General features: G+C 39.3%; 1 protein-coding gene across 2 annotated transcripts; it reads left to right on the plus strand.

The window, feature by feature from the left end:
• Positions 1-94: 94 nt before the first annotated feature.
• Positions 95-27,877, plus strand: micu1 (mitochondrial calcium uptake 1). 2 transcript variants are annotated; one of them, XM_061959642.1, is made up of 13 exons: positions 227-243; positions 3,500-3,667; positions 4,920-5,106; positions 6,741-6,903; positions 9,305-9,348; positions 14,427-14,519; positions 15,156-15,270; positions 16,312-16,394; positions 17,702-17,902; positions 18,673-18,810; positions 19,898-20,006; positions 22,579-22,668; positions 25,589-27,877. In XM_061959642.1, exons 2-13 carry the CDS (start codon positions 3,501-3,503, stop codon positions 25,747-25,749), a joined length of 1,551 nt encoding a protein of 516 aa, XP_061815626.1. In that variant the 5' UTR covers positions 227-243; position 3,500; the 3' UTR covers positions 25,750-27,877. The 2 variants fall into 2 exon arrangements, with proteins under 2 accessions (XP_061815618.1, XP_061815626.1); XM_061959634.1 differs by lacking the exon at positions 14,427-14,519 and having other exon boundaries at positions 95-243; positions 25,589-27,875.

The following is a 27,877-nucleotide window of genomic DNA, read 5'->3' on the forward strand; positions in this document are numbered from 1 at the left end:
AAAAAAATAATCATTTGACAGCCCTAAAAAAAAAATTAATCTTTACTTTTCAATAAATGCGTCCCAGAATATATACGTGGGGCGTCGCCAGGAAAATTAAGCCCCGCCCCCTACTTGGCAGGTCGCTGTCAACACGGAACTGAGCTGAGCGCTGCTCCATCGCTGTTGTATACGTTCATGTGATATAGACTCTCTCCGAGCACATTTGCTTTCTTCCTGGCTGGTGTTTGTGTTGCCATTCACGTAAGTAACCTTGCCTTTTCTGAACCAGATATGTTTTAGAATCGGGTACAGTGAAACGGCAACCGTGGGCTACCTAACGTTAGCTGTTAGCACTCAGCTATCTAGCCTTAGCTGAACATCGCATCAAATCTATATACGTTAATATTCTATTCGAGTCACACGTCCCAAGCCGTTTTTTGGAGTAAACCAAGCTAAATAAAATACTGATGTTAATGACCATGCATCACTTGGCTCCCTTTTTCGTCATGGAAATGGGAGGAAAGTATGAGGAGCTGAAAGACATTTTGGACATGAACCCTTCCTTGTTTTGAACTGTTTTCCTCAATGTCTGTTACTGTGGTTACTATGTTTCTTCATTACATCCATTCATATTATTATAGTTTATCCTTTGTTAACAGGTCTCAACCAATGACTCACGTGTTTCCATGATACTTTTCAAAAATAGCCACTGCAAAGCACATGCATGCAGTCTGTATTTACCATTTACTACACTTAACGACATGTTACAAACACCTTCACGGTCAGTATCTGACTCGGCATCATTTTAAGTGCTGTAGTGAAGCCTGCTTTCTTTTGATAAAGCTATTCACTGTGAAGTGGTGGATGTATACAGGGGCTGGCTCATTTAGATAAGGTTATCCAGGGTAAATCCCACCTAACCTTATCCGTGTCCACACACAACAATGCCACCGTTTAAGACCACCCCCCACACACAAACACCTCCGTCCACCGGCGCAACGCCCCCTAATACGCATGCACGGAAAATGCGCACGTCATAGTCACCTCCAGTGTTGCAAGTTCTTAAATTTAACTTATCTGAATAATATCCAGTGTTGTGGTATTTCATTTAACTGGAATTCAGTGTGCTGTGAGGCCGTATTGTAGTGAATCACACCTCATCATCATCATCTCCATAGAGCTTTTCAACAGATGGAAGCATGTAGTGCTCTAAAATCTCTTGGTACACAGCTGCATTGACTCTGGACTTGATGAAACACAGTGGACCAACACCAGCAGCTGACATGGCTCCCCAAACCATTGCTGACTGTGGGAACTTCACACTGGATTTCAAGCAACTTGGATTTTGCTCCTCTCCAGCCTTTCTCCAGACTCTAGCGCCTTGACTTCCAAATGAAATACAAAACTTGCTTTCGTCTGAAAACAGGACTCTGGACTACTCTGCAACTATCCAGTGCTTCTTTTCCATAGCCCAAGTCAGACGCTTCCAGAGATTATAGAGCACTACATGCTTCCATCTTATGAAAAGCTCTACGGAGATGATGATTTCATTTTCCAGCATGATCTGGCACCTGCCCACAGTGCCAAAACCACTAGTAACTGGTGGACTGACCATGGCATTACTGTCCTCGATTGGCCTGCCAACTCCCCTGACCTGAACCCCATAGAGAATGTGTGGGGTATTGTGAAGAAGAAGCTGAAAGACACCAGACCCAATAATGCAAATGAGCTAAACGGACTATTCTGTGCAAGGTGTGCCTCGATGCTAACTCATTGTTAGTGTGACAAGAAAAATATTTGTGTGTATTAAGTGTAAAAATCTGTCACCCCTTGGATACAAATTCAATAATGCTGAATTGCTTTTCAGTTCAGTTGACACAACACCATTACCACTGGAGGACTAGAGAAAAAGGAATGGCTAAACGTGCTATACACACACACACACCGAGCAGGATGAAACAAAAAGCTAACCGCTGAAGCATCAACGTAAAGTAGAGGGACTTGATCCAGATGTCAATACCATCGATACCAAGTATGGCATCAGTGTATAAACGATACTAAAGTAATTATATCGATATTTATCTTATGGGCTGTTTTGTTATTGTTAACACACTCCGGGGGGAAGTTTTTGGATACAGAAAGGCTTTGAGGGCAAAACCCAAATGATTAAATGGGAGCCAATAGTAGTTTTTGCTTTTGTTTGGTTATTGCGTCTCTTTATTTTGTTAAAAAAAATGTATGTGACATTCAATACTACACATTTAATACCTTTTCTGATTTACAACAATACTAGTGCATTCTAAATTTAAAGATGCCATATGTAATATTGTGGCCAGAAATGGTACTGCAATCACGGTCAAAATTCTGTAGTCCCCTCCCACTCTCCATGACTGAGGTTGCCGGATACGCAGCCGAATCCAAATCCTGCTCCAAGGAACTTCAAATGGTAATCGACGAGTCCTACGCTGTAGGTTTGTCTTGTTTATGCTTCTTGCAAGATGGTTTACTAAGCAATTATGCCACATTTTACTGATGTCGATTAGCCAAATGTATTTGTAAAGTTACGCAGCAATATTTTTGTCGGGAGTCGGGACAGATTGTTGGCATTACCCTGCTGAAATGTGTAGTTTGACCGCACGGACCACCATCGAAATAATTATATATAATTGATCATATATCGCATAGGCCTACTTTGATAGCAAGTCAAGGCCAACACTAAAATTACCGCCACATTTCATTCAGCATAACTCCATGTTGCATCCAACCTGTGCAGTGCAGAGTGCAATTCTATGAGCCAACCCACGTTACGCATAAACCACGTTACGCATAAATCATATGGCCTACTACCATGTCAATACACAAAGTAGAAAATCATTACATGTAAATTATATTGTGCCAAGCAAATACCACCGTCCCCATATGTGTTTGATGCACATACAGTACCAGAAACCGCAATTAGCCGTGCTAATGTTGGAACCCATTTCCTCAGCATATTGAGAACGAAATAGGCACTGACACTACCCATATCCACATAGGTTTTATTTGTCGAAAATATATTTTGCTTGTCAGTTGGATGACACATCGACATACAGGCTAACAGGCAAATATTTCCCTCGTTAGCCTATATGTTGATGTGTCATTGACCGGGCTAGTATGCTAACTAAGCATTACACACGCTCCTAAGCATTCGTTGCACAACATACTGGCTTTGTTAGACATAGACTGGATTGGACAATATAGTTTACATACGGAATGTCCATTTCCGTTTATAACAAGTAATAAGAAAACGTAAATGTCTTACTTACCTATCAAGGAGGAAATGATCAAGTTTGGCGTCAGATGCGTCAAACTCGAAGTCTGATTGGATTTGAAACCAAAGATGCTGATTGAGACGTTCCTATTACAAAGTATTACACAGTTCAATCTTCTCTCCTTTTAATTTCAAACAAATCAAGGGATCAAATCAAATTGGCTGCAATGCAAGTGTCTTTACCTTAAACGTTTTGCTTCCACGCAGAATGTTCCGCTTGCGGGCATTGTCTGCTGTATGGGTTGGCGTGGCACACTTCTCCAGGCGCTACCACCAAAATGGAACAGTTCGAGGATCTGGCCGAAAGAGGATAATGGTGGCAGCTCTAGCCGGGGTAACTGGTGTTTCTGCAAGTGCTGGACTGCTCTGGAAAAGGTACGGTTTATTCAGAAAACTATAATGAATAACTTTTAATCAGTTTGAACGTTTTCTTTGTGCATCTTTTTGTTTCCATCCATCCATCCATTTTCTACCGCTTATTCCCTTTGGGGTCGCGGGGGGCGCTGGAGCCTATCTCAGCTACAATCGGGCGGAAGGCGGAGTACACCCTGGACAAGTCGCCACCTCATCGCAGGGCCAACACAGATAGACAGACAACATTCACACTCACATCCACACACTAGGGCCAATTTAGTGTTGCCAATCAACTTATCCCCAGGTGCATGTCTTTGGAAGTGGGAGGAAGCCGGAGTACCCGGAGGGAACCCACGCAGTCACGGGGAGGACATGCAAACTCCACACAGAAAGATCCCGAGCCCGGGATTGAACCCAAGACTACTCAGGACCTTCGTATTGTGAGGCAGATGCACTAACCCCTCTGCCACCGTGAAGCCCCTCTTTTTGTTTCCAAACAACAAAATTAGACTTACAGGGCAAGAAATTTAATATTTTATGTAAATATAGTAATGTAATAATGGCAATGAGGAGTTTATTAAATAAGAGTGTGTTGTGATGCATGGCTTATTGAATAATTTAATGACAGCAATGTTATTTCATTGTAATTTGTTATTTTGAGTCTTTGAGGTTCTAGAAAATCACTACAGAAATGTAATGTATTACTATTATTATTTGTATTTGTGTAAACAGCTGCTGCCTTGAAGGTGTTGCACTGTTTTGATGTTCTCCATTGCTCAGGAGGCTGATGTTTCCTTAAGGCAAAGTGAAGTTGTGGAGCGGTTGTTCAACTGCTGACATGAGAGCTCAATAGCGATACAATAACCATGCTGCATGAGCCAGTGTGATGGATGATGCCACGGGGTGTTTTAGACAGTTTCCAGGCCTTCACCCCCAGCCATTGTTTGTATCTCATTAAACCAACTTATTATTCAGCCTACCCCAGACTGTCTTGGTTATTCATTAGCATTTCTATTTGTCAGTCATGACAGAAAAATGGCAGAGTGGGAGTTGGCCGTGTTATACTGCTTAGCGTAGCAAAGATAAAACATATCATTTTAGCCCCTACTAAATCATACGTACATTGTAATTTACATAAGATGATCAAGCATACCTCACAAGTTCTGCTGTACTTACAGTGTAAAGAGACATTGCTATATTTAACCACCAGATAACATAATGAGTTCCAACAGTTTTTTCATCTGCTTTCAATGTTTCTGTTCTTGAAAATTAGAGCGTATGCTGATGCAGGGCCGTCAGTGCGACACGCCGAGATGCAAGATGGAGAGGCGGATTTTGTAAAGGATTTGGAGTCTGAGTCAGAGAAATCAGTCGAGGCCAGCAGTGGTGATGACGAGGCTAAGAATGAAAATGGCGAAGGGAAAAAAAAGAAGCCACGCATTGGATTCCGTGACCGCAAGGTAATCAATAACTAACACGGATTGCGCTATTCAACCACTCTCTCCTGTTTAATTCATATGTAGTATGACTCATCCAAACCTCCTAAATTAATGTTCAATACACCATATTAGGGATGTTTTAAGCAAATATTTTACAGAGCTTGTTTTTAGCTGTCATAAACAACCGTGTGGTTAATTAGGCATTGTAGAAGAAGAATTTGTCTGCTTTGTTTAGTTTACGGTTTGTTGATTGTCTGGAAATAAGTCTAAGCGGATTTATGGTAAGAATATAAAAGGGTGCAAAAAAGATTCTGCTGAAATGTCTGGATCCAAGTGTTTTTGGTAGCAACCGCATCATTGTATTCACCAGGTTGCACTTGGGTTGACATCTCGCTCATGTTGTCGAATGAAGCATTTAGTCACTATTAAAGATCAGTTTGATGTTTCCTTCAAAGTTTTGCTGCACGTATACAACAACCTGTTGATTTGCCCTTTTAAAAACATGTTGAAAATCATTCTAAATTCTTAATGTGGTTGTGATTGGATTTTGGGCCTGATCTGGATCATTTGTACTCTGTTACCTTACGTTCATGCGCGCATGTGTGTGAATGCGTGTGTGTGTGTGTGTGTGTCTCTCTCTCTCTCTCTCTCTCTCTCGCTCTCTCACTCACTCACTCACTCACTCACTCACTCATCTTGTAGGAAATATCAGAAATGGATTAAGAACAAGTGATTCGGTTTGATCAGGATCACTATCTGGATTCAGGACTTTTTTACTGTTGGGGTTAAGGCCTGGCGGGGGTCTGTGCTCTCCGAGGGCCTATTTGCTTCTATAATAGTTCGGGTGTACACTAAATGCAAACGCAGATTTCGGATATGGCCATGAAAATATGTGAAACAATGATGGATGGCAGTAGCACTACATTGAATTTCGGCACACAGAACCTTTAATGTAAAAGCCTGCCTCAGTTTTCGACTTAGCAATACAAGTTTATAAATCCAAACCAATACATAGCTACTCAAGCTTTTCTCTCAGTTTCTGTCATATCTGTCCTATAACTCCTCATTCACAGTGATTCTTCTATGGACCTTCTGCCAGAGATCTCCCCAAAGCGAAGCAATGCCAGCTTAACAAGCTAAAACAACACTGAGCCATGTATTCATTGTTTTTTTAACTCAACATCTGTTCATGCCTCAAATTAAATCAGTGTGGCTAACAACCTGAGAAAGTCAAATCTTACATTGTGTTGCCCACAGAGTGTTTAAATAGTCCACTCAGTCAGTTAGTCACATAGAATAAATGCCTTTGTCCCAAACAGCTGCTGCTTTGTCAAAAGTGTTCTGCCATGCTACTGCAGTTGGAAGCAGGAAGGTGGCTGTCTCAGAACAAATATTAATGCAACTAATGACTTTAACTGAGTAATGTATTGTATCCCATCGGGTGTGGGGGTTGAATTGGATTTATAGTATTTAGTTTTTTCTGTACAGCTCATTTGCCATGGTTGTACTTTGGAAACTGCTTAAAAGGATACTTAAGAAGAGCCAAACTGGTTGCCAACTGACAATACATAAGGAATTGAAAAATGCATAACACCATAATCCATAATCAGGTGTGTTGGAGCGATGTACTAAACGAGACTCATTGTGTTTTGCAGGTGATGGAGTATGAAAACAGAATACGGGCTTACTCAACGCCAGACAAGATTTTTCGCTACTTTGCCACATTGAAGATCATCGGTGAGCATGGAGACACTGAGGTCTACATGACACCACAGGACTTCATACGCTCTATCACGCCAAATGAGAAGCAGCCAGAGAGTAAGTCACGTATCCACCCCCATCACAACTGAATTTTTTCACCGAATTAGAATTAGAACCTCTGTAATTGCCCAGATTGTATGTTTTCCTACTCCGCTTTGGCAGTATAGACAGACCAAGTTAACCAGGTTGTACTTTGGAGGATTGGGTCAAAATTATAACGCATCTTTGGCCATCTTCTCTTCCTTCCACTATTTTAATGTCTCAAACTTGAAGTTATTCTCATGATGGTTCAGCTGCCATTTCCTTGAACTTTTTAAGTGTTCGGTTAAAACCTTAGAACTCAGTAGGATATAATGGTATTTGTGTGCTCGGGTTGCGCGTAATAGACAATATACAATATAAATGAGATAAATTAAGCAGATAATGCTTTTAATTGTATCGTTACATAGTGATAATGCATGTCGATGGCACATTTACGATGAGTCCTGCAAATTTGATAGCGACAAGTGACCGAACGCATCCTCAACTCAACTTACTATTCTCGTTCAAGGCTCATGTCCCTCCACAGTGCAAAGCCACATCTAATTCAGCTGTCCTCACCTCCATGGTGGCAAATAAATTATGTTTTTTACAAGTATCATTATCACTTTCTACCTTTTTGCTCTACTATCAGTTAGTGATGACACAAGGTCACACTCTCCTGACATTGATGATAAAGACTCTAAAGCTGATATGTAATTATCATACAAGATTAATTTCTGGAGGACGAGGAATAGCTAAACATGCCACACTATACACCACGGATGATATGCTAACCGCAAGCTAGAGCTCTTCAATGTAAACAAAGGAGGGCAGATTAATACAAATAATGACAATAACAATACCCAGTAAATGATCATTATATGGTCCATAATACAGTGGCTAGATGGATTTTTGTTGTTGTTTTTTTTTTACAATCCAATAATCTTTTGTCGTTTTTGTTATTGTTTACAAACTTAGGAAATAAGTCCCTGGAAACAGAAAGACTTCAAGGGCAAAACCTAAAGGATTCAATACAGAGTCAATAGAAGGAAATTATTTAAATATTTAATTTAATATTGTTACACCACCATCCTATGTTTTGTCTGATTATTGTGATAAAAAATTTAATCATTCAATGATCTTGAAAATGTTAAGTATCAGTGTTGTTATAACCAACACTGTCCCTGAGACTTGCTATTGGATCGATACCCATATTTGTGTATTGCCATAAACTAATGTAAAGTATCCAAACAGTAAAATAAGTACTTATTATATTTTAACAGAAACATAGATATAACCATGTTACAGCAGAAATTACCCAGCTATTAACAGCTAATTAGCAAGTATATTAATAGTAGTTGACACAATATATTACTCCATATATTAGCAGCTGAATTAGGAGCCTTTTGTAACTTGTTTTAATATGCTTCCAATATCATTTATATGCCTAATAATGTATTGTGATGTATCTGGTTATTGCAGAAGCCTGCAATATACAGTATGTCGCGATGTAGATTGGAATCCTTTATTATTTGATTAAATGATCAAATTTAGGAAAGTGGTGATGAAGGAACTGAAATACTAATAGTTTGTTCTTGCCATTCCTGCCTCTAATTAAAACAGACAATACCGGTGTCACAGTACATGCATGCAATTAGTTTTATTGCCACCTCTATTCTGGATTTTGCAGATTTCATTTTATTCCAAAAGTAGAGCCTCCCCGTTATACACACACACACACACACACACACATTCTGCCCTGTGCTCATTCTGCTCCATAAATACTAGCACACACTTGGTCTTTATGAAAAATTATGGAAATAGGAGAAACTAGGGCTGGACAATTATTAGAATTTTGATTTCGATTATGGCTTCGCAGGATCATGAAAATGGTGGACTGCGCAACGTACATAAGACACCCATAGGCTCCCTTGTAAGAGGACTTTTTCCTGCATGTATTTACTAGTTAGAGTGCATTAAAGAAAACATGTGTTTTTATCTTACATAAAGGATTGTGAATGCTAGGCAAAATTCCCCCCAAAAAGTGCAGTGAACGCTCTTGTTACATAATGTCATTTCACACAGCAAAGGAGTGTGGAATGTAGGTGTGAGGGTTCTGATGTTTAGATGAAACTAAGTGTATTTATTTATTTAAAAAGCAAGTTCTTGCAGGGTCTAGAACTGTATTCAGAGACAACAGAGTGTAAAAGACTAACGACCGTATGTGTTGGATCTGACGGCAGATGATTCTTTCAAAGAATGTGTAACATGGAAATGGGTTGTTGATGACTATTATTATTCCCTTGCACATGTCGGTGATCTTCAGAGTTTGAGTAATAGCATTGCCATTTGCTGTGCGTCATGCTACAATACATCATGTTGTGTAACTAGTGCGCCTCTTTTCGTATCTCAACGTATTTGCCCTTCTGCTTTTCAGATCTTGGCCTTGATCAGTTCATTGTGAAACGCTATGATGGAAAGGTAAGAATTGGATGGATTTGTGATAAAGAGGCAGATTAATCATAACTTTGAAAATCTGTTTTTGTGGTGTTATGTGGTCTACATTACTACTCTACATTCCATGTACATTTTAGTTGTCATTATGAAAATACAAACAGAATCATATTAGAGCTTCAAATATTCTCTAATCAAAAAGAACATTCTGTGGTTCCCATCCTGTAATATTTACCAAATTACCACACTAACCATAAACAATATACCGGTACTTGTTATGCCTCTGTTGTTCCTTTTCCCAGGCTATGTGTTCCCCTTATTTGCTAGCCACATTTATGTCCATGTGGATTTGTCTGATACTGCATTTAGCTCTGAAATGTTACTGCCAGCATAGACTGTGCCCACCCCCTGTGCTTTTGTTGTGTGTTTTTTTTGCCTAGAATCACATTCAGCATAGATGTTTCCTGAAGCGTTGTAGCTGCAGAGTGAAGGAAACTTTTGAGCTAGGATTTAGCTAAAGGTTGGCATAGAGGACAGAAAAAGCTCATACAATACCCCCGTATCAATTGGTAAAGGCTTTGTACAATACTTTTCTTCCTTTTAGAATGGAAGTATGTGAAGGTAAGTCTGTATAGTATTTGCCCCCGGACATTTCCTCCTGCCTGGTTATCGCTCATTTTTTCCAGGTTCAGCCTATATGTAAAGCAAACACAACACACCCTGTGTGGCTATGAACAACTAAAGTGTATGCTGACTCACCTTGTGTTTTATTTCCCTTTCCGAAGAACAGTGTTATTTTAAATATATTAACGGGATTGCTTGGGTTTGCTTAACCAGTTTTGTCAATGTGTATGTCATTTACTCCACCCACTGTGTTCATGTGGGTGTCCTTGTTGCTGCCATAATCTAACATTGTGATCCAATGTTACCATTACCGTTCTATCATGCTGTTGTCGACCCTCTCTCATTCTCATAACAAGTAATCCCTCCATTTTCTCTCTCTTCCCCTCCTTGTGAATAACCATCATCCTCAAACCCAATTTCCACCTTGTCTGTCTTGACCCCCAATCCCCAATAATTCCATCTGCTGACCCCCATTACCCACCTACAAACTCCCTGCCCCTTTTCTTCCTTGCTTCTTCTGTCGCCCTCGCTCTCCGTGCTTCTGCCCCTCCCCCTCTTCAGGACTTCTGGCAGGTATGGGGTGTGTGCTGAGCGGCATGTGTGCACCTGAATGAAATGCTGCACTTTGTAGTCAATACCTACTCTTCTTCCTTGTAATGTGGACGGCGTGTATACTCTACTGTAAGTGCAGGGGAACAGTTAAGTAGTTAGCGAATTAGTTTTACTCAATTGTCCATATCTTTGCTTCAATAACTCTTATGATGGCCCACTGATGATTATAAATTATCATAATATTACAATTATGTAATTGGATGGATGAAGAACCGCTGCCTTATCAGTTCATTATCATTTAATAGGACACTATGCCCATTACCCAAACACATATTTGTTCATTTAAGCAGTTAGATGCACAATTATTGTTCAGAACTGAATGTGAGGTTCATCCAAGTGCTTCTAAGAAATCCTAGATGGTATACTGTATTATTTATTATCTAATGAGCTACATTAACATTACCTACATAATGCCTTGGCTTGGTGCAGGTCAGTCAAATTAAGGCGTCATTACTTTATAATGAAGAGAATGTCCATCATGGCCGGGTTATTTTGGCTGCAGTTGTCTAGTGCCTCTGCATTGTACAAATTGGTACTCTCAGGGTTGGTCATTGTGTTAAAGACCTCCCCAGTGCTCTTTGTGTAAACTAGGTGCCCACAGTTGTCTGCGATTCAGTCCGTGCTGAATTATTCAATCTTAATTTTGCGCCTTGTTTTCTAAAGGACTAATGGATTCTGCAGATATATTGCAAAGCTGAGATGGAAAGAGCAACTACAATGGGTCCCTCAAATACAGCTTTTAGATTAGTTTAAAGACAATCATTTTCTGCTGTGAGAAAATTGCTGTTCCCCTGCACTCTTTTTAAAGAAGCGTTTTCTTCCTTATCTCCTTTTTTGATTGTGCACTAGCTTTCCATATGCTTTGGCACTCATGCACATTCCCCCAGCATGCCCTGCTGTGTTAAGGGTGTCTTCCACAAAAAGTAGCTGGTGTTGGCGCCCCCTTTCCACGCATGGTGGCATAACAGGGTTTTTTGGACCCAGGAAATTGCTGTTATAGCTAGCATTGAGGCTGTATTGATTTGCTTGGTAGCATTCACTAATTCATCTTTTAAATTGTTTAGATGTCAGTACTGCATGATGCCTGGAGAGCATGGTTTAAAGTTACTGTAAGCAGTAATTGTTTACGTCTTTAAAATCTGTCCACAATGTTTCCTACATGCTGTATCAAAAGCCACGGTGTGTGCCAACTGACTAGCGGGGACTGTCAGTGGACAACTCTTACTGATGGAGTGTGTGTGTGTGTGTGTGTGAATGTGTGTGCGTTTCTGTTGTTGCTGTGATTATGTTTCACTATTTCTTATTTTACAGGAAGTTTCAGAAGGTCACCGTTTGGACTTCAAATGGCTTTATTTTTCCATGTTTTTGCTCTTTATTCAACCTCCTTTGCGTTTTCTGTTTATCTGATAATCGCTTAACCCACTCACATATACTCTTTTCATCCCTCTATGTTCTCCTAATCTAGATGAGGTTTTGGGTAACACACTCACATTTTCGTCTGATGATTCTCCCCCTTCCTTGTGAGGCAGCTGCCATTCCTCTATAAATTGATAGCTGAGCATTTTGTATCATGTTGAATTGTTTAGTCATGTTCCCAGAATAATCAAGAGTTATTAAAAGACACATCTGTCTCTGACAGGTGTCCAGACATAAACAGTTAATATGCTCTCTGTAACCGCGCCATCGCATTAAGACAGTGGTATTTTTGTACCAGATATCAGTGCAACTCCAGCATATAGTAAAGTCCAACCCCTCTCAAGGAGTTTGGTTCCAGAGCCTATGCTGTGTGTTGAGGTGAACCCAACTATATCTAGACGGTATCTCTCGACTTCATGCACAAGCTCAGGTTCCTTTCCCACCGGAGAGGTGACATTCCATGTCCCGACAACCAGATTTGGTCGCCGAGAAATTCGCCTTCGACTGCAACCCAGTCCACATAGGATAATTCAATTGTATAATAGAAAAATATATGCTACATTTTTTATAACTCAATGTAAATCTTAACTGAGATTAGATGAGCCTTGTTGTTATGTTTCATAGCATGTGCTCTTTGTTTTACTTGCACATTTAAGGTAAATGCTACATATGTACCTGTGTACTATCTTGAACCGGGCCACTTGTTTTTTTTTGTTTGTTTTTTATACAATCAGTGCTTGATTGTTAAATACAATAAAATACCCACTACCTATTTGTTGTGTGGTTAACTGGACATGTACTGTAATCTGAGATGTAAGAAAAACTTGTTGCAAATTAGTGAAATGAGAACAAGACAATAATACATAATGACTTGTTAAGTGGTTAATCGTAAAAAAGGAAACCAATTGGGTGTATTACACCAGGCACCATTAAGAACACTGAAAAACAAGAACATTGACTGTGGCAATTAATGGGATGGAGGGGCCCACACTGATGCTCTTTAAGCAGCCTCAGAATACCTAGTAACAGCCCTGGCTGTGCAAGACCTCAAGGTGAATCAGATTTGTTGGACTGTTGAGTTAAAATGTGTCCAGCGCAACTCTCGGGCTTAGCGTGAACTGAACAGAGATTAGCCCTGACAAAACCCTTGACCTCCTATGTGAGTTGTTTGTATGTAACAGCTGTACATGTTTACAGCATCGCCCGCAGCTCTCGCACAACTGTATTTGTGCCTCTGCTCTCAGGCTATTTCCATATTTTCCCTGCAGCCATAGTTTAGCCCAACATACAGAGATTGGTATGAACATGAGCAGGCTTACAAGAGAGATTTAATAAGGGCCCATGCTTAGATTCACTCTGGCAGCTGCAATGTTGACACCAATAGGTTGACATGCACGTTCAAACGATGCGCTGTTAATTAACTTGAGTACTACAGTAATGAGGCTTTCAGTCATTTGCAGATCGGTAATTTGAGATAATTAAAATTAGCACTAAATGCTGACTATTGTCATTTTAGTAACGTTGAATTTCTTTGAATTAAATTTAGGTATTTATATGGGATTCTTTTATTCATTGTCTCCCAGCAAATATGTCAGTTTATATCATTCTATAGTGTCTGCTATGTTCAGCAGACTGACATCAAAGGTCTTAATCGCCTGTTGTTCAAATGTGGCCCAAAACCAACCTTTTCTCCTTTTTCTTTCCTATTTTCACTTTCAACTCTATTTCTCTCTTGCTTACCATTTCACTTTCAACTCTATTTCTCTCTTGCTTACCATGCCTTTGGTTCTTGACCCACATAGGGAATTGCCTCAAAGCTTCTAAGGCATTGTTTTTCCTCTTGTTCACCTTCTTGTCTTTTCTTCCTGACTCCCTTCTCCATTTATACTGTAACTGTAGATGGATCAATCATAATACTGTTATATTGGATACACAAGATTTGCACATTTGTTAGGAATACCATGATAAAATGAATGCAGTGCAGTCAACAGCCCTGCAATCTGACTAAAGCATCCCTTTATCCTGTGTGTTAGATGTGTAATAAAGGGGATGCTGATCATGTAATTTCAATTTAAGGCTCTAACGTTAGGGAGAGAAAGAGAGAGGGAGTCAGTAATGTGTGAATGCCTTTGGTTATTTTATTCTCCCAAAGGGGATGCCACAAAATGTTTCTATTCAGATATGTCCATCACAGAAAAATGTATGTACTGTAATATTGTGATAATAGCTGATTGAAACGAATCAGTTTTAAGATCCACTACTAAACAATAGTCTAGAGGAATTTTGGGCAAATAACGGTCTTTGTGTGAGGGATTAGATTAAAATCTCTATCCTGAGTGGCATCCCCATATATTATTTTGCTTTGAAGCATCTGTTTTGTGTGAATGTATATGTGTGTGACTGTGTGTAAGAAAGCATAGTATAAATACACATGCGTGTCTTTGTCGTTCAAGGCCCTGCTAAAGACAGCAGAGGCCACGCACTGTTCTCTAACAGTTGTTTCTCCTCCTTCCTCCTCCTGTGAAATGGACCTCTTACAGACGGAGGTAACTCCAGCAGGACTTACTATATAAACCCTCCAACCCCAATACCACGACCCCTCCCAAGGCATGCTTCGTTTTCTCTGTCAACTCGTTTGGTGGAGCGTCTCTGCTTGTGGGAAAGTGTCTATCTAACCTTTTCCTCACTGAGTGTGCATGTGATAAGGTCACACTCGTTATGCAAGAAAGTAAATATACACATGCTAACAATATATAACCGTTAACTATGTATGTGTGTGCGAAAGCGTAAAAAAAACTAAATCGGTGTTTGTTATAATGAATACATTTGGTTTGTGTTACAGATGTGAGTTATTAATAGTGTGTTTGTATGCTGCAGTTGTGTGATGTTTCTTCTCTCGTAATGTCAGTTTCACACTGTGAGTACAGTCTCTGGTGTGTATTGTGTTTGTACTTGGACTAATTATTTGTCATCGTCACCCTCACCTGCCTGTATAGCGTCATGTGTATGCAGCACTTGCATGACTGATATTGCACTACATCATTGTTACATATTCACTCCAATGCACACTGGTTTCTTTAGAAGTGTTTTGTCTTTGAGGGTAGGCTGTTTTGAGTGTAACTCGTGTAAACACTAAAGTATGTTTGATATGATGCTTTCTTTCTGCTGCTCGTGGTGAGCAGAAGATAGCCCAGGAGAGGGAGAGGTTTGCAGATGAAGACAGCATTTTTTACTCCCTGGGAGAATGTGGCCTCATCTCTTTCTCCGACTACATCTTCCTCACCACTGTGTTGTCCAGTAAGTGTAGATTGGTTTCTTTTCACCCGCCCCATTTAGCCCCTCACGCCTTTTCAATAATACCAAACCCATCTCCATTCCCTAAAATTAGGAACGGTAATTTGCATCTTTAAATTTAATATTAATTGGTGGTTTGTTCTTTTAGATTTGAGACCATTTGGAAGTTGCTCAAGGTTTTACAGTTACACATACTTTTGAAATGTATACCAGTGTATGGTAATAAAAACTATAAAGCTGACTTCTTCAATTCTAATATCTACTAAAATGTTATCCCCAGCTTAGCTTGCCTATTTATTCTAATCGCTGAAAGTCTGTGCAGAAGTTTTCAAGGACATGTCCTTTTTAGGCAGACATAGCAGACAGCCAATTGGTTGGTTTCAATCCATTTAACAATGCCACTAGGATGGTACATTGAAGGACATGCTGTATTTAACATTATACAATGGATTTCTTGTCACTACTTGAAATGGCATAAATGTGTCCTATTTCCATGCTCTGATACAACCCACACAATGCTTATGGGTAAAAATGCCTACATTCAAAACACAGTAAGACCTTTTTTCGTACTATTACAAGAAATATTGCTTTGAAACCTTGTATCATTACCATTTACATATAAAAATAACAGTTTATAGTGAATAATTACCAACAAATCATTTGTATTTCATAAATAAACAGGAAATTGATGTATCAGATGTTTGACTAATGTTGATTGGTGTTGCACAGTGTCAGTGAGTGCAGTCAGTATGACATTGTTCTTATTAGGAAGGATAAGCCAAATTAGCATTTTAGTGGTAATATATTAGTGTATTTTTGCTTCATTGGGCATGGATGATGATTGACTCAAGAGAGCGGTAAATAAACACTTATGTGCACTTTCGTCACTTGGCAGTTGCAGAACATTTGATGTGTAATTAATTACCAAGTCAGTATTGAACTTTTCAGCTGTCGTCTGTGTCGATCCAGTGTGACCTGTCTTTTCCTTATTATGTTACACTGACTTCAGACTTTGTTTCCTTTTGTCTGTGTCTGTCTTGTCAGCTCCCCAGAGGAACTTTGAGATTGCGTTCAAGATGTTTGATCTCAACGGTGACGGCGAAGTGGACCTGGAGGAGTTTGAACAGGTTTGTCCCATAATCAGCAACACTGCCAATTAAAGCTTCTCACACAGTAAACACTCAGAGAGTGCCGACTTCTGCCAGGGCTTTAACAGTTATCACCTCTAAAAACAATGAGGCTACGTAGTTTCGCTAAAGGAAGTAAACACGCAAGGGGCGGAGGTGAGCCAAAGGGATGCCCTGTGCTTCGCCCGTCAGTTGCAAAGGAGTGCAAACGACTTTAACAAAGGCACATCAAAAATACCGGTATGGTGGAAATGTCTCAAATATGTACTGCTTTCTAAAATATACCAGTATTAACTATAATACTGTTATATTGCCCAGCCCTAAATGTAATAATAATAATATACAGCATTTACCTTGGAGAGTGAACTACTACAGTATTACCTTCCAGCTGCTTCTCCCTAAAACACACCATCAGCAGCGTTTCCATATTTTCATGGATAAATGACGGCTGTTTCGATATAATTTTAACATTCTTGGCTGGCGTTAGACTCCTTCTGCTTCAATATGGTGCAGACGAGCAGTAATGCACTCAAATTGCTTCGCCAAGTTGCCGACGCGCTTGGTCATGTTTTTAATAATTTATTGTATTTAATGATTATCATCCATTTCTTCTTCACTGTCCTACACACTCACTTTCTTCTTTACCATGGTTGGAAAACAAAGTTGTTAATCCCTAGCTATAAATTAATAAATACAGTACTAGTGAGTAAGACCAGATGTTTTGTGCAGATCTTATGGGTTTGACTGTGGCATTTGGCAAATGGCGGGGTTGCTTGTAACTCAAATTTCTGATTGTATAACAATTAGCGGAGAGACAGCTCTCATCTCAAAACACTCTTAAGTTGGAGCACTCTGAAGTTGAGGTACCATTGTAATAGTAATGTTCATGATGATGAGGAAAAATGATTTCAATATTGCAAGAGCACCTCGACTGTTTTGCTCACCTCCTCTGTACTTGCTTCTTGCTCACCCCTCCCTAACCTGTTAAGAGTCCGCATTGGTCATAGCCATCTATGAGGTCTTGAAGGTTGTGGTAAGGTTTTTCCTTTTCAGATGTTTACATTATATTTGTATGTACAAACTTAGTTATGATGTCAACTAGTGTGTGACTGTAATAGACCCGTACTACAAGGTCGCTGTTTGAGGCGTGCAAATATCAACTAACCCATTGTTATTTTGTGACTGTTAGTTTGTCTGCCAAGAACAGAGACAAACATTCCTGATAGTAGGATGCTTGCAAGCCAGTAAGCAGTGTCAATGTAACATTTATAGTGTTGTCATTATGCATTCACTGTCTCTATGTTCAGGTCCAGAGCATTATCCGCTCTCAGACGAGCATGGGCATGAGACACCGCGACCGCTCCACCACAGGAAACACTCTGAAGACAGCCGGCTGCAGCTCAGCACTCACCACATACTTCTTTGGAGAAGACCTGAAGGGAAAACTCACCATTGGCAGCTTCCTAGAGTTTCAGAGGAAGCTGCAGCATGATGTGCTTAAACTTGAGGTAATGTGATTACACTGAGGGTGTAAATCCACACAGCAACAATGCACAAAGTCTTTTAACCATGAAGCCAAAAGACAACCTCTGTCTCTTTCCACTTCATACTTCCTTGTGTAGTCACAGCATATGTACATGGAGCATATCATGTTTCTATTAATTTATATGGTTTGTGTCTAGCTGATAAGATCAACATTAATGGGTAGTGGCATCTAAGGCAGGTCAGAGCATCTGCTATCTCTTAATGATACTACTTAGCATATGGAGTAAACACTATGGATAAGATAAATTGATTTAATTTTGAATCCCAATATTACACCCTTTTTTTTAAAATAGCATTTTATTCTCCATTAAAAGGTAGACGCTCCATTGTGGTGTGAAGGATCAACCCTAAATTATTCCCCCTGGCTTATTTTGTTTAGCGTAGTAACAAGCTGCTTCTCGGAAGTGCTACGAATTAGCATTTTGAGAGGTTGGCACATTCTGAGTGAAAGAAGGAAGGCCGCCGTGTGGCTGTCAAGCAGCTGCACATATAAATCGCCAGGATTGACCTGACAGAGCCAAGGACCACTACTGCTAAGACACGCTCGGCTGGAACGTTGTGAAAATGCACACAGAGAATTAATGTCACCATCCCATTCCCGTGCTTGATTCAGCTTGAAGCCTGACACCACAATTTACTGTTTCTCATCCTCCCGTGCCAACCTATTAATTTGTTTGTTCTTGTGCATAGCACTCAGTCCTCACTTGTCTCTCTCGTACGTTTCCCCCTCCAGTTTGAGAGGAATGATCCAGTTGATGGACGAATCTCCGAGAGACAATTTGGAGGTATGCTGCTGGCCTACAGCGGTGTTCAGTCTCGTAAACTCAAGCAGATGCAGAAGGGATTGAAGAAGATGTTTAAAGATGCACAGGTATATCTGTGTGTATGTTTTCAGTTAATGTTTATATGAATCTCTGACAGTAACTTGCTGGTGTTTCCACTAATTGGACTGCACAATGAGAAGTGTGACAGCCTGAATGTGCCTGCTGGGAACAGACATGTTTAAGTGTGTACAAAGAACACAGTGGGCAGTAATGCAAACCAAGGCAATCCACCTGCACAGTGTTCTTTTCTCTGTGTCTATAACAAGCAGAGCTTTCCCTATTTCTTATGAAAAAGCTGGAACATCAGGACGCAGAAAAAGTTGCTTTTCATCTGTTTGCCTTCTTTGTTTTCCTCATGGTTTCCCCATTTTTACTTCTACATTATTCCATTCCATATCAAAATAACTCAAGGTTTCTTACATAAGGGAATTTAAACTTTACTTCACCTAGCCAATTTTTCACCAAAACTTAAAACGCATAAATTGACTGCTGAGAAGACATGAAAACATTAAAAAAATCGAAGGCAATTTTAAGACTTTCAAGTTCTCTCTCCATTACCAGCACAATCCATAGACTGTGGTTTCATGCTGGTTCCGCTTCACTTTAATGAGCCCAGCCTTAAGCATGTTAATATCCCTATTGCTGCTGCAGTGAAATATGTCCCATCTCCCCCATTTTAAAAATAGCATACATCACGTTAATAGCTTTCACGTCTGGCAGGCTGAGCTGGGTAAGGCAAGTGTGAGGGTTAAAACTGCAAATGAGCTGAGTAGACTTCAATTGAAATCAATAATTTCTCATCTGACCATCTCTCTCTCTCTTGCCTTGCTTACCTAACCGACATCCATAGTTGCCATTGTTTGTTTTTCTTTGCAAATGACCAGTTCAGCAGTGTGGCGGTCATGTTGTATTCTACAGTTGTGCCTGTTTAGCTGACACTTGGTGGCACACTGTTCATCCATGCATGCCCAATGCCTTTGCCCATTTGTGTCACTGCTGCACCGTACCCCGCTCTTGGCAATATTTGGATGACCTTTTCATCATATTGCAGTGTCCTGTTCCTGACGGGTTCCATGTTGTACAGGTTTTCAATTATTTGTTTGTTTGTTTTTAGCCATGTTTTTGTTTGTGCAGGGCATTACTTTTGAGGAAGTTGAGAATTTCTTTACGTTCCTGAAGAATGTCAATGATGTAGACACGGCGTTGAGCTTCTACCACATGGCCGGAGCATCCATAGATAAAGGTGCAGACACACTTTTCCTCTGCCCTTCTCTACACTTTGATACACTTTCATTTCCTCCATGTTGTAGAGCTATAAATCCTCCTGCTAACCACTATCTCTTCTCAGTTCTTGCTGTGATTTTCTATTTGTCCATAATCAATTTATTAGCTACTTCCTTAGCTAAGCCTTATAAGAGAGCACAGGCCCTTGTTTGTTCAATTAGGTCCAGAATAGTGTTCAGTATTGTTTTACTTCTAAAATTGTCTCCAAATACGTAAGTACTCAAAAAGAGGAAAATATAAATTGTGTCTAAAAACAAAGCTTTTTTTATACAATTTTGTGACATGCAATTTAAACAAAATAGTTATTTAATACTTGAAGAATATACATACCATTGTAACTCAATAAATTCCCAAAAATGAAATATAATTCACAACAAAATTTCATAATTACCACAACATCACAAGCAGCAATACAGAGAATGTGCAAAAAAACAATAAAAAAAAATATCACAAGATTCTGTTTTTTAAGTGCATAATTGATATTTTTGTCCTGTTAAAAAAAACAATTCTATTCAAATACACACCTAATTAAGTTGTTTATTTGTAAGTAAGCAGACAGAAACATTACAGCCTTCATCTGCTCAATGAGTCAGCATATTCTTCATTTAATGCAGTGTTTTTCTGTCTACACATTTAATGGCTGGGATTCTTTGCTGAAACCTTCACTGAGTGCAGGATCCCCCTGAAGGTGCTTGTTTCCAGCATACGGTCTCAGCTGGAGGTGGGAAAAATGATCGATTCTCTGATGCATCACGATTAGAACGGGGACAATTCATGAATCGATGGACAAATGTTCAAACATCGATTATTTACGTATGTTAAATAAAGTAAAACAGAGTTCTAAAATGTGGCATTGATTCTGATGTTCTCTAAACATTTAGTTTAGAACCATTAGTTAACATTCTTTTAATGTTATGTGTTAGCTAGGTTAGTGCGAACACACAGAAAGTAACCAGTTAAGAAGGGAAACTTATACAGATTAATAAGTCAGAGACAATAATATCCATACAAACACGTCTTTTAGCCGCAAGTTTATGGCGACTGGGGCCAAAGTGTTTGAAAATTATGTGCTTTTTAAAGGCGCAAAAATGAAATCAAAGATGCCTGCTTCCCAAGTGGGGACTTTTATTTATTTGTTCACTTAGCAGGCTACTACAGTTCTCACATATCTAGTCTTCAGTGCATCCGGAAAGTATTCACAGCGCTTCACTTTTTCCACATTTTGTTATGTTGCAGCCTTATTCTAAAATGGAATGCACTTCTTTTTGTCCTCAGAATTCTACAAACAATACCCCATAATGACTGTGATTTTTTTTTTGCAAATGCATTAAAAATGAAAAAAATCACAAGTACATAAGTATTCACAGCCTTTGCTCAATACTTTGTTAATGCGCCTTTGGCAGCAATTATATCCTCAAGTATTTTTGAATATGATGTCACAAGCCTGGCACACCTATCTTTGGGACGTTTTGGCCATTCCTCTTTTTTCCATTGCAAAATAAAAAACAACTTTTCAGATTGTCATTATGGGATATCGTCTGTATAATTCTGAGGACAATAATGGATTTATTCCATATTAAAATAAGGCTGTAACAAAATGAGGAAAAAGTAAAGCGCTGTGAATACTTTCCGGATACACAATTTAAAAAACGGAAATTACGAAATACTGCATACGTCAGTAGCCAAACGAGGAGCCACATATCAATAAATACATGTATTACATTTATAATATATAATAATAATATACAATATAATAATTATGCACAATATATTTTTTATAGCTGTACAAATAATTGATTTATAATTGAATCATGAGGTGCCCAAAGATTCCCACCTCTAGTTTTTAGCCTATGCTATATATACTCCACATGCAGTAAACTTGCCGTGTGAGTGCAATTGTGTCGTCTCGTCTGCGGTTTTGTATTGCGGCAAGTTTTGTCTACAAAATGATTTGAATCCTCCAGGTTGTCTGACTGCATTCCTACTCTTCAAGCCGGAAGTGAGCACTTATTGTTTCCACTTTGGTCTTTTTCATATTTCTCTCTTAATGATGAGAGGATTGTGATGATACTGAACTGTATGCACTTTGTGGGAAGTTTCCAAAATGGTGTGTGCGTGTTGAAGTGCACACATTGTCTCTCTCAAAGGTAGAAAAAAAGGCTAATAATGGAGTTCTTAATAAGATGGCAAACATTTCACCCGGACTCTTTCGTACTCCGCGCTCTCTTTGCCAGTCCTCATCAATATTCGTGGATGTGATTAAATAGATTTAACATTATTTCATCTTGCCTGAGGCTTTTTTTACTCCAAGTTCCTGTCTTAATTTCTTCTCGTAACTTTCCGTCATCCTCTCAGTCAGTCATTCTCTTCTGAACCTGCTGATGCTGTCAGCCTCTCTCTTTCATTTGCATACCTATCAGTTTGTATTCACGGTTAATGGCAGCATTTCCCTGCTATTGAGCCAAAGATTCTCAGTGTCCTCCACAAAACACCATTGTGCTTCTCTTCTAATGACTTTCTCCGTCTCCTAGTTACCATGAAACAGGTGGCCCGCACTGTAGCCAAGGTGGAGTTGTCGGATCACGTGTGCGATGTGGTCTTTGCTCTGTTCGACTGCGACGGTAAGCAACTGGCCGTGCAAATATTAGGGATGTGCCGATCGATCTGCCTTTGATCCTTATGGGCCGATGTTAATGAAAAAGTACGTGATCGCCATTGCCAACTATTGTTTTTCAAAACCGATCACCAAGGATGATCTCCTCTGGTAGACACTGTATTTATTTTAGTCCCCCGGCTGACAAGCTAGCAGCTAATTATGTATCTCCATACACAGTGTGGAGCCCTAAGTTAATAATAACGACAAATAAGATACAAAAAAAATTTGTTTCAAGTGTCGTTATCAAGTTTTCATTATCAACTATTATCACTGAAGGACGAGGCTAAACATGTTACACACCGAGCGCAGATTAATGAGTCTAGAGAGAAGATAATATAACAACTGTTGGTGATACCAAGGGTAGTATCAGTATAAGATCGATACCAGAGTGATTCAATTGCTATATTAATTTCCTCAGAATCTTGTTTGTTAATGTTTACAAACTCAGTGAATTATTCCCAAAGCAGTTAAATGAGTACTAGAAAGTTTTTGCTTTTGTTTAGTTAGTGTACTATTGATTTTTTTTAAATCAAACAATTGAGCAGCATGGGCTGCCAAATAACCACGTGGTGCCACCATGCGACACACACCCAGGTCTGATCAGCCTGTGGTGGGCCAACCTCAGCAGAGGGTGTCTCGTGATAAATGGCCGAAACGCCCAATGACGTCGGGGAACACAACTGAAGATGTGTTGTACTGGTGTCACCACATGATTATTGCCAAATTCCACCCCACCCAAGAGGACATCTCCAACCCCATTTAATTGTTGTGCTGAATATTTAGGGATCTTTAACAACTAGTCCTATTAAGAATCATGTATTAAAAGAGAATTAAGGACCTAGTTTAAACATTGTTGATATTCTTAATCTGCCAATAGCCTTCACAATAAATAAATTAATTGAAGTATGTAATTGCTTGGTTGCAAATGACGTTACATCCGTTTTTCTTCTTTGCGGCTTAATTCACACGATGGACAAGCAGCTTGAGCGTAGCATTAAAACAAGTGAGCGTCAGTGTAAAGTTTGAGCAGAAAATGCCGTATTGCTGTTCTGTTCTTGGTTCATATCGTTCAAATAGAGAGATAGTAAAGCGCTTCCAGAGTCTCGAAAGAAGTGGTTCATAAAGTTAGGGAAGAAAACGAAAGTGCGTCGAAGGAATGGCTCTTAAAAATATCAATTTTATTATCTTGTGGAATGCAATGAACATGCTTGTGTCTGCAGTGATCACTTTGTAAAATGTTTGTTTGAACATTTGATTTGTTTGAGAAACTTTCTGTGATGCAATAGTTTATTCTGTACTACCTTAGTAGTGTTTGAGAGCAGAACTAAACCTAAAGAAAGGACAAGAGATTGCATTAGTTTGTGTTATTTTGTGGTTGCTATGCTTAAATATAACTACGAAGACCTGGTTGTGCAAATAAACTAACGTCATGATAAGGCCTAGCAATAAATATTGTGATTGTTGGTCCAATCCACCGTATTTTCGTTGCAGATTTTCATAACAGAAACTGAAAGCTTAGTTGTTGTGCAGGAAAGCAAAGTGCTCTAATTGAAACTAGATTAATAAATCTCTCGTAGGCTCAACAGCAATCGCTGAACAACAGGGACATCTATAGCTAAATAAAGAGATAAGAATGAACTTCACACCATAAAAACAACTACAGACATGAATTGTAAATGAGACTAATTATAGCAGGATATCAACTTCCAACAAACTTATCCTTTTTCTTATTAGTGCCACAATCACAGCAGCGTGGTACTCGTTATGTCAATCAAATACATTACTTAGTGATGTACGAATAAGTCCAACTTTGTCTTTCACGGATTAATGCTTAATTTGTGGACCCCTTCAGATGTAAATATACTATGTGCCTCTAATCTTTTCTTCTTTAAATCCTTGAAAGTATCGAAAGAAGTGAGGTCAAGGTGAGCTGTAACGTCTTGGTGATGAGTGGTTTAAATCTTTCAAAAATAATTTTTCTCTAGAGTGTATAAATCCACTCCATTTTAAATATATTCCCATGATCGCTTATATATTTGCCTCTAAACCAGTCAAAATGCACCCAAATCTGCCCTGATGCCGGTAAATAAACTGTAGCCTAATGGGACTCTAGACCATTGCCTGAAACTCGGAAGCATACTTGCCAACCCTCCCGAATTTTCCGGGAGACACCCGAATTTCAGTGCTTCTCCCGGGACAACCATTCTCCCGAATTTCTCCCGATTTCCAGCCGGACTTAAGGCACGCCCCCTCCAGGTCCGTGCGGACCTGAGTGAGGACAGCTTGTCGTCACGTCCGCTTGGCCAACCAACCGTTGGTTGGCCAACGGTTTACGTTGTATTGCGCACCCTGACGGCAAGTGTGGGAGTCGGTTCTGAAGTATGAAGTAAAGAGACGTAACTTCGTCACCTTGCCTGGTTATTGACTCCAACCCAGAATATTACACTGCCCATACCTATGCTCCTTCAAAGGCTGTGCTACTGGCTGCAAAGCATTGCACTTTCAAATACAACAATGAGTAGAGAGGAGTGTTATGTGTGTATATGTGTAAATACATGAACACTGAAATTCAAGTATTTATTTTATTTATATATATAAAATATATATATATATATTTTATTATATATACACCCCCCCCAAAAAATCTCCCGAATCTGGAGGTCTCAAGGTTGCCAAGTATGCTCGGAAATGCAGCTAGGTCATGTGATTGCAACCTAGCATTACATGTGATCGGTATCGTCCAATCTCACCCGCGGATGGTCTGTATCGGCAGCATAAAACACTGATCGGCACATCCCTAGTAAATCTGTCAAGTATTTGTCTGTAAGCACTCTTCTGGCTTTTAAATATCCCCCCGCTCCCTCCACACTTCTCCCTCTCTTTAGGGAACGGCGAGCTCAGTAATAAGGAGTTCATTGCCATCATGAAGCAGCGGCTCATGCGTGGGCTGGAGAAACCCAAGGACATGGGCTTCACTCGCCTTGTGCGCGCCATGGTGAAGTGTGCTCAGGATACTGCCTGGGACTTTGCAATGCCAAAGACATAAAGGGGCAGCAAAAGGTGACGTGTGAGTGGGAGTAAGAGCACCATTAGAGACATTTTTCTCCAACTGTTCTTACAAACGTAACCAACAAATACAATGGAAACTGCAGCGCTATCGGCCATGTTGGTGGTTTTCCAGGCCAACAGTAAACTTGAACCATGCATGAGGGCCCTTAATTGTGTATCATTAAGGTGTCACACAAATATGTATGATAACAATATACAAGCATATATTTATGCCAAAGTACGACATTCAACAGCATGTGACCCTTTGTTAAATGCTAAGAGCAGCTAGAAACTTTAACTAATATTCAAAATGTTTCCCCTTTTGCGTTTCTAGATAGCCTTAACTTCTTCTACCACTTGAAGGGTAACTGATTTTTTTTTTTTTTTTTTTACTTTCATTCTAAATTGTGTAAGACAAAAACACACGTCTTTTTCTTTTCTAAATCGTAATAAACTGCTAGCTAAGGCGGCTAACAATGCAGGTAATAAGGAGTCATCTATTCCACCAATATAGCGCTCTAAAAAAACTTCAATATAGCATGTATGTAATGTAGTAACAGCCACATTCATAACATGTAATAATTACAGTATTTTGCTCATTTTAAACATTACCGTAACTTCTTTTTTGAGCCTGAATATAATGAGGATAAACTACAAGTTTAAAAAGCTGAGTTATAAGGAGGCTGTTTGTCACATTTACACAGATGTTGAGAGTATTTTACACAGTATATCCCGCCCTCTTTACGGCTTCTAAGACGTAATGGCGTAACTATGTACGTAACACATGCACGCACCTTAGCTTTGGGTGTTGTTAGCTGATTATAGCGATTTGGATAGTTAGTGTAGCTGGCATTAAATGTATATTCTATCATAACAACATGACTGCAAATTCTCTTGGACGTGCTCTTAGTGCGTAAGTGTTGATGAGGCCGCTGTAAACACCAATCATTTAATTTATTCTAAACAAATATGTTCTGTTAAACCACTAATGGTAACATATAAACTAGCCGGTGGTGTTCTTGCTATATTTTTTGCTTTGAAAAATTTAACTGTGAGCAAGTTGCAAACATCCCATTTAGCAGTTTCAGCTTTAGTGAAACACTAAAGCATCATATATCAGTATTGGTGAGTGCTAAACAAGAAAAACAAAACATCAACATAATAAAACAGTGACTTACAATGTTTACTCTCACTGGGATACAGACTAATGCGATTGTTGTATCTTTCAGCACCAGACATGTGCTTCCCGTTTAGGAGATTAATTCAGCATAGTCCTCATTTCCCAGGTAAAAAAAAAAGGTGAACCAAACGAGCATCTTGCCGTGTCTTTCTAGCGATGTCTTGAAGTCCAGGTTAAATTTCAAAGTTGACCAACTCAGGGTTGGTTCAGCAGCAACGGAGTAGCTGTGGTCAGGGCACTGTATTACTAAAAGTAGTTCCTCAGCATTGGCTCTTACAGGTGAAACTCCAAAAATTAGAATATCATGCAAAGGTTTGTTTATTCCAGCAATTACATTTCCAAGGTGAAACTAATTTGACGTAGGCTCCTAACATGCAACTCAAGATATTAAGACTTCTTTTGATATCATTTGGTGATTCAGAAAATGTGGAGTTTTCAAAAACTGTAACCCATGATCATCAAAAATATGAGACATTTTACTTTGTATGTAAGGTGTTTATTTCACCTATTAGTTTCACGTTTGAGGTTGTATTGCTTAAATTAATGGACTTTTACACAATATTCTATTTTTTTAAGCTCCTGTATAATAGCAATGTGGCTATAGCTTGTTAATATGCGGGTCATGGAGCACTGTTGGCGCTTTTGGGATGTTTTTTAAAAGCGCTTTACAGGCAGAGTAGATTATTCCCATTACCTGTATTGTTAGCCACCTCTTGTTTTTTTTTAATATTTTGAATACACAAAAAGGAAAGACCAAGTGTGTTCTTGTTTCACATAAGGATTGTGAATGATGGGCAAAACATATTTTAAAGTGCAGTTCCACTATAAAGATGTTCATATGGGATGTCATGTCACAAAATGTTTATTCTTCTGATTACATTGCTCACTGAAACACTTTATACAAAGAATGTTATTCAAATTAAAGGTTTGTGTTTGATAACAAATA

The sequence above is a fragment of the Nerophis lumbriciformis genome, linkage group LG02 (assembly GCF_033978685.3).
Source record: "Nerophis lumbriciformis linkage group LG02, RoL_Nlum_v2.1, whole genome shotgun sequence".
NCBI classification, from domain to species: domain Eukaryota; kingdom Metazoa; phylum Chordata; class Actinopteri; order Syngnathiformes; family Syngnathidae; genus Nerophis; species Nerophis lumbriciformis.

Excerpts from the sequence above, each read along its gene's own strand:
- micu1 (XM_061959642.1), top strand. The coding sequence starts at position 3,501 with ATGTTCCGCTTGCGGGCATTGTCTGCTGTATGGGTTGGCGTGGCACAC. Across the intron at positions 6,904-9,304 it reads AAATGAGAAGCAGCCAGAGA|ATCTTGGCCTTGATCAGTTC; the intron begins GTAAGTCACGTA and ends TCTGCTTTTCAG. Across the intron at positions 16,395-17,701 it reads ACCTGGAGGAGTTTGAACAG|GTCCAGAGCATTATCCGCTC; the intron begins GTTTGTCCCATA and ends CTCTATGTTCAG.